This window comes from Dromiciops gliroides, chromosome 2, assembly GCF_019393635.1.
Source record: "Dromiciops gliroides isolate mDroGli1 chromosome 2, mDroGli1.pri, whole genome shotgun sequence".
Taxonomy (NCBI): domain Eukaryota; kingdom Metazoa; phylum Chordata; class Mammalia; order Microbiotheria; family Microbiotheriidae; genus Dromiciops; species Dromiciops gliroides.
In genome coordinates, this window is record NC_057862.1 from 351,109,626 (window position 1) to 351,115,625 (window position 6,000).

General features: G+C 45.8%; 1 protein-coding gene across 4 annotated transcripts in view; it reads right to left on the minus strand.

The window, feature by feature from the left end:
- Positions 1 to 2,278, minus strand: part of ABLIM3 (actin binding LIM protein family member 3) — a 175,660-nt gene extending 173,382 nt beyond the window's left edge. For all 4 annotated transcript variants that reach the window (XM_043982490.1, XM_043982489.1, XM_043982488.1 and 1 more), the window contains exon 1: positions 1,666 to 2,278. In XM_043982490.1, coding sequence (XP_043838425.1) covers positions 1,666 to 1,678 — 13 coding nt within the window. In that variant the 5' untranslated portion in view covers positions 1,679 to 2,278. The remainder of the gene's footprint in view (positions 1 to 1,665) is intronic.
- Between the last annotated feature and the right edge of the window lie 3,722 nt (positions 2,279 to 6,000).

A 6,000-nucleotide genomic window follows, 5' to 3' on the forward strand; every position in this document is an offset into this window, starting at 1 on the left:
GAATATCACATTTATTTACCACTTTAAAAATCAATTTTCTTACAATTCTGTCAGGTCAGCAGTCCAAATTTTATCCCCATTCTACAGATGAGGAAACTGAACCCCAGAGAAGTGAATTCATTGCCCAAAGTCACAGTTACTAAGGGATGAAGTTGGGACTCAAACACACATTCAGTTAGTTCTCTTTCCATTAACCAAGGCTCTCATGCATATACATTTCTGCTCTTTACACACAGTGAAGAATCTCAAGTGAAGGCTAACTTCCCAGAAAAACTGACAAGATGCTGATTAAAATCACTGGCACAGGTGGAAATTCTCTAATGCCTTTTCCACTATACCATATTGCACTAATTATTAAAAACTACAGGCAAAAACCTCCGGGAAAGACCTGGCCTCAAATCTTTGGTCCTTCTTAGCCCAGAGCCAAACTAATGCTTCAGACTGGCAAACCAAATGCAAGCAAAATCCAAGACATGTATCTGGGAGAGTCAGAGGATAACAAAATCATTAAGCTAGAAGGGAACTTCGAGGTCAGTAAAGAACCCTGAGTTTCTTGCTTTCTTTGCACACACACACACACACACACACACACACACACACACACACACACACACACAGAAGGAAGGGGACCAAATTTTGGCCTCATGGACTTTTTGCTCATGACCACAGCCTCAAAGTCCAGCTGGACAGAGAATAAGTTCCATAGGACTCAGCTTCCTACAACGATTTTTTCTGGGCTCATGAACTGAGTGCTTGGCAGTCTACTCATAGATGGGCAGTGCTGCAGGAGGCCTCAAGAGACCATCTAGTAGAAAGCACTCCTTTAATAGAAGAGGAATAGAGGGGCCCAGAGAGGACAAGGGTCTTGACCAAGGTCATGCCTTTGAGTCAGCAACAGAGTCAGCATTTGAACCCAGTTCCTTGCCTCCTTGTTGAAAGTGTTTTCTACTATGCCCCAGCTGCTCATGCGCTTTCCAACAGCTGTAAACCAATTGGCAAAGATAGGTCCCACCCAATCCATCTGGCAGGAAGATGTCTGAGCCAGCTCCGGCAGACCATTTGTCGTCTGGGGTATGCAGGGACGACTCACAGACAGTGCCTGCTTCCCTTCTCACATTCCCATCAGTTTCTAAATACAGTCATTTCTCCCTACCCCCACCCAGTATTCATCAACCTTAAACTACTATAGAAATGTGAGTTACTGCTATTATTACTATCCAGCACTGTAAGAGCCAGACTGGCCTTTAGAGATCTGCCTGGGATACTGTACGTTTGGCTACCATTGCACACACCCACCAACCTGCTCTTGCTTATTTATTTATACCCAGGCAGGGCCCTGGGAATGGGGAAAGAGTGCACCCAGAGAGATCTTTAAAGCCACCGACATCTGGACAATAGCTTGACCCAGGCGCTACTGTCTACTGCCAGGCGTACCAAGTGCCCTGTAGGGCAGCTGTCAGAGATGGGTGGCATCCTCCTGCTCCGAAAGGCCTGCCTTGAACCTCATCTCTCCCGTAGGAACAAAAGCAGGCAGGAGCCTGGGTGTGGATGGTTCCTGCAGATGCAGGGTTGCCTCAGTCAGAGCCAACGCAGACTCCCCTCCACCTCCACCTCAACGCCCCCGGTTCCCACAGAGAAGCAATAGGAATAGATAGCTGTACTTACTGCTGGTGTTCATGGTGACGCCCTGGCTCTGAATTTCTCATTCAACAAAGAGGCCAAGGCGGGTCTTTAAATGTGGTCTCCTTTGCTCCAATGCTCACCTGGAGGGGCGGGGGCGGCGGAGAGAGGGGGTAGAGGAGGGACTAGCAGGGAGAGGGCTCGAGACGACCTCGAAGGTTTCTTCCGGCTCTAAATCCTCTAACGCTCTGGTCTTTTCTATGCCAGGTATGCCCTCTCTGCCCTCAGTCTGCCTCTCTCTGCCTCCTGACTCTGCTCTCAGTCTTGGAAAGGCAGAAGCAATGAATGACAAGCAGCTAGGCTGGCAGGCAGGGCATGCAGGCCCGCGGACAGACAGACCGACTGAGTGCCGCTGCCCTGGCGCCTCGCCTGCGCTCTCGCAGGCTCCAGGGCTCTCTCGTGCAATGCGGAGCAATTCCAGCTGGACTTTTCCTGTGAGCGCTCCAAGGGGGTGTGGACCACTGAGAGGGAGGGAAAAGCGGGGTGGGGGGGAGGCGTGAAGGGAGGGAGCCAAGCTGCAGCCCCGCTCCTGTCCAAGCGAAGCCAAGCCGCGGCTGCGAGGTCCTCGCCCAGCCCCAGGACTCGCCTGCCAGCCAACGCCAGGAGCCCCGAATGCCCGCTCCGCGCCCCGCCCCGCCCCGCCCCGCCTCGCCGCGTGCCCGGAGTCTGCAGGGGATGCTTTCGGGAGGTCTGGACTCTGCCGGGGAACGGGGACCAGAAGAGGAGGGGAAGGAGACCCGGGGAAGAAGCCTTCCCGCAGGCTTTGCTTGCTTTCCCAGCTCCTAGGGAGGCGGGGGATGGCCGGCTGCCGCCCGCCACCTGCTGGATACAATGCGATGCGCTCAGACTCCTAGCATTTGGGTTACCGGGAAGCGTAACAATAATGTTTCGCATTTCTGAAGCGCTTCGGGTTTAAAAAGCACTTACGATTATAACATCTGGAACGGGAAGGGATCCTTAGAGACCACCTAGCCCGGCCCCTTCCTTTAGAAATTAAGAAGACTGGTCCAGAGACGAGGCAGTGACTTACCCAGGGTCATGCCCCTTATTAGAAACGGAGCTAGGGTTCCAACTATGCGCTTTCCATTCCACCACAAATCTCACAGCAGCTAGAACTGGAAGGGACTTTAGAGATCGCTCAGTCTAACCTCTTTATTTTGTATTTGTGTAGACCGAGGCCCAGAGAGAGGAAGTCCCACAGCTGGTAGATAGCAGAGTTGTAATCCGTTCCCAGATCTTCGGATTCAAAATCCAATGCTCATTCTAGCAGACTGCCCTGCTCCTTCCCACTCCTAACAACAACCCTATGGGAAAAAAGTCAAAGAGAGCAAGTAATTCAATCAATAAGCATTTATTAAGCTACTGCTCGGGACTAAACACTGCACAGAGTTCTGGAGATTCAATGAAAGATGAGAGAGCTCACTTTCCCAAGGAGCTCACAGTCTAATGAGGCAGACAGCATGAAAACGACTGGGTACGAACAAAATATATCCAACATAAATTGGCAATAAGTAGAAGAGGGAAATAAGGAGGACCGGGAAAGGCATCCTAAAGGTGGGATCTTAGCTGGGACCTGAAGGGAGCCAGGAGGCAGAGATGAGGAGGGAAAGAATGCCCAGTATGGGGGACAAGGAGCGAAAACAGCCCCGAATCGATAAATGGAGTGCCTAGTATGAGGAACAGCAAGGAGGCGATGTCATTGGATGGAAGAACACATGGGAATTAATCACCTAGAAGATGTCTGTGTGATTTAGTTGGAGGAGTGTTCAGATTTGAACTCAGGTTAGGAATTGTAGATTTACAGCTGGACTAGACAGTAGAGATTATCTGGTCCAGTGTCTTCATTTGGGTGGAGGAAGGGGTGGGGCAAAACTGAGGATCAGAGTAGGAATAGGATTCTCTCTAGGACAAATAGCTAAAAGTAGCTAAACTGGGAAAATTGATAATAACTTGTACTAAAGGTTTGTGAGGAAAATAACCAATTATTACCAAAGTGACTCATTAGCCTTATGTTATAGTTGGGGAAACTGAGGCCCGGAGAGGGGGTGGTGGTGGCATGGCTTACCCAGCAACAGAACAGTAATTTGTACTCGATATTTCCAACCTCTTTGCAATAGGTCACCCACCCTCTCTTCCTAGTCTTCATAAGAATACTATGAGGTAAGAAGTACAAATCTTACTCTCTCCATTGCACAGATGGAGAACTGGAAGTTCAATCAGTCAGTCGAGCATTTACTAAGGCCCAACTATGTGACTAATAATTAGTTTCTGTAATAAATGCAGAGAATACAAAGAAAGACAAAAAACAGCCCTGCTCTTATCTCACAGTCTGGAGGGAAGTCAACATGTAAACAGTTAAGCACAAACAAGCAATGCACAGAATTAAGGGGGATTGGGAAAGACTTCTTGTAGAAGGTGAGATTTTACCTGGGGCTTAAGGGAAGCCAAGGAAGACAGGAACATTCTAGGCAAGAGGGTCAACCAGTAAAAATGACCAGAGTCAGGAGATGGAATCTTTTTGGGGGAACACTTGGAGGCCTGTATCACTGGATCACAGAATACTTGGTGGGGGAGGGAGAGACAGCAGCTGAGTAAAGTATAAGAGGACTAGAAAGGGGGGGGGGGCAAGTTTTGAAGAGCTTTGAATGCCAAACAGGATTCTTTACTTCATCTGGAGGTGAAGTCACCTGCTTGAGGTAATGTAGCTAATGAGCAGCCATGGCGTTATTAAAAAGTTAAGATTTAAAGTTTATAAATCACTTTCCTCCCAAGTTTTTCTAATGAGGAAACTGAATTTCAGAAAAGGGTGATTTTAGTCATGATCATGTAACTAATGATTGTTATAACAGCCAAGTTGTTATAAACAACTAATATTTAAGGTTTCCTTCCAAGTACCCTGAGCAAATACATAGGTAGTACAAGTATTATTCTCTTTTTATAGATGAGGAAATTGAATCTCAAAGAGAGATGATTTTTCCCAGGGTCACACATGTAATTAGAAAATATCAGAAGTAGGATTTGACTCCAGGTCCAGGACTGAGTTACAGGAGGCTAAAAAAAATAAAATAAAAAGGAACTTTACTCAGACTAGAGTGAGAAGGGGAGAAAATTATGGGAAGATAATGTTTTGTAAAGAATCTAGCACTAGATAACAGGAATACTGGTTTCTATTTAGGGAGCAGTGAGGTAGAGTGGAAAAATCACTGGAACCAGAGTCAAAAAACATGGGACTCTTAAGATAACAATAATATTTATATAGTATTTTCAGGTTTGCAAAGAACTTTTGAAATATCTCATTTGATCTACATGATAATCCTGGGAAGTAGGTAATATTATTATATACATTTAAGGTCACATAGCAAGTAAGTATCTGAGGTAGGATTTGAACTCAGATTTCCTGATTCCAGGTCTTATGATCTGTCTACTATGCCATCTAGCCTATATTCAACTCAAACATTCTATGCTCCTAACATTCAGGCTTCTAAGATTCCTGCCAGTCCTGAAATTCTGATTTTCAGTACCAACAACAGGGGAAAAAACATTGCACTAAAAGTTGAAAGGTATGAGTACTTAGTTCAAATTCTTTAACAAACTTTTTGTGTTATCTTAAGCAAACAATTTCTGATTCCTGAGTTTCAGTTTTAGCATTTATGAAATAAGTGGGTAGGTTTAGACCTTCTACCTCTAATATTATATGGCTCTAAAAATGCTACATTATTTCTTTTGCTTTCCCTAAGGGGGAAGAAATACTTCAGGCCAGAAGTGTCAAATAGTCAGGGCTCACACTCTTCAGTGCAACCTAAACCAGATTAAAATGTAATTAGTGGGGGCAGCTAGGTGGCGCAGTGGATAGAGCAGTGGCCCTGGAGTCAGTAGTACCTGAGTTCAAATCCGGCCTCAGACACTTAACACTTACTAGCTGTGTGACCCTGGGCAAGTCACTTAACCCCAATTGCCTCACCAAAAAAAACAAAAAAAAATTTAAAATGTAATTGGGAAATAATCCAGAAAATAGATAAAATACAATGAAATAGAGATAATGTTAATATGTGGTTTTTTAAGTCAATATACAATGGCAGGGATCCTTATGTATGATTCAGTGGCCTTGTTTCTATTTGAGTTTGACATCTCTGCTTTAGGCCCTGTAGTCCTAAGAACATAATTCCTCTTTCTTCTTCTTCCACTCTTCCACCTTGATTCTCCTTCTCTGATTTTATTCTATATTCTATTCATGGTTGGCGGCCAAAACCATAGCCTAAACACCGAAACCAGCTGAGAACTTGGCGAGTGGCATTAGCCACATTCCCAAACACCAACCAC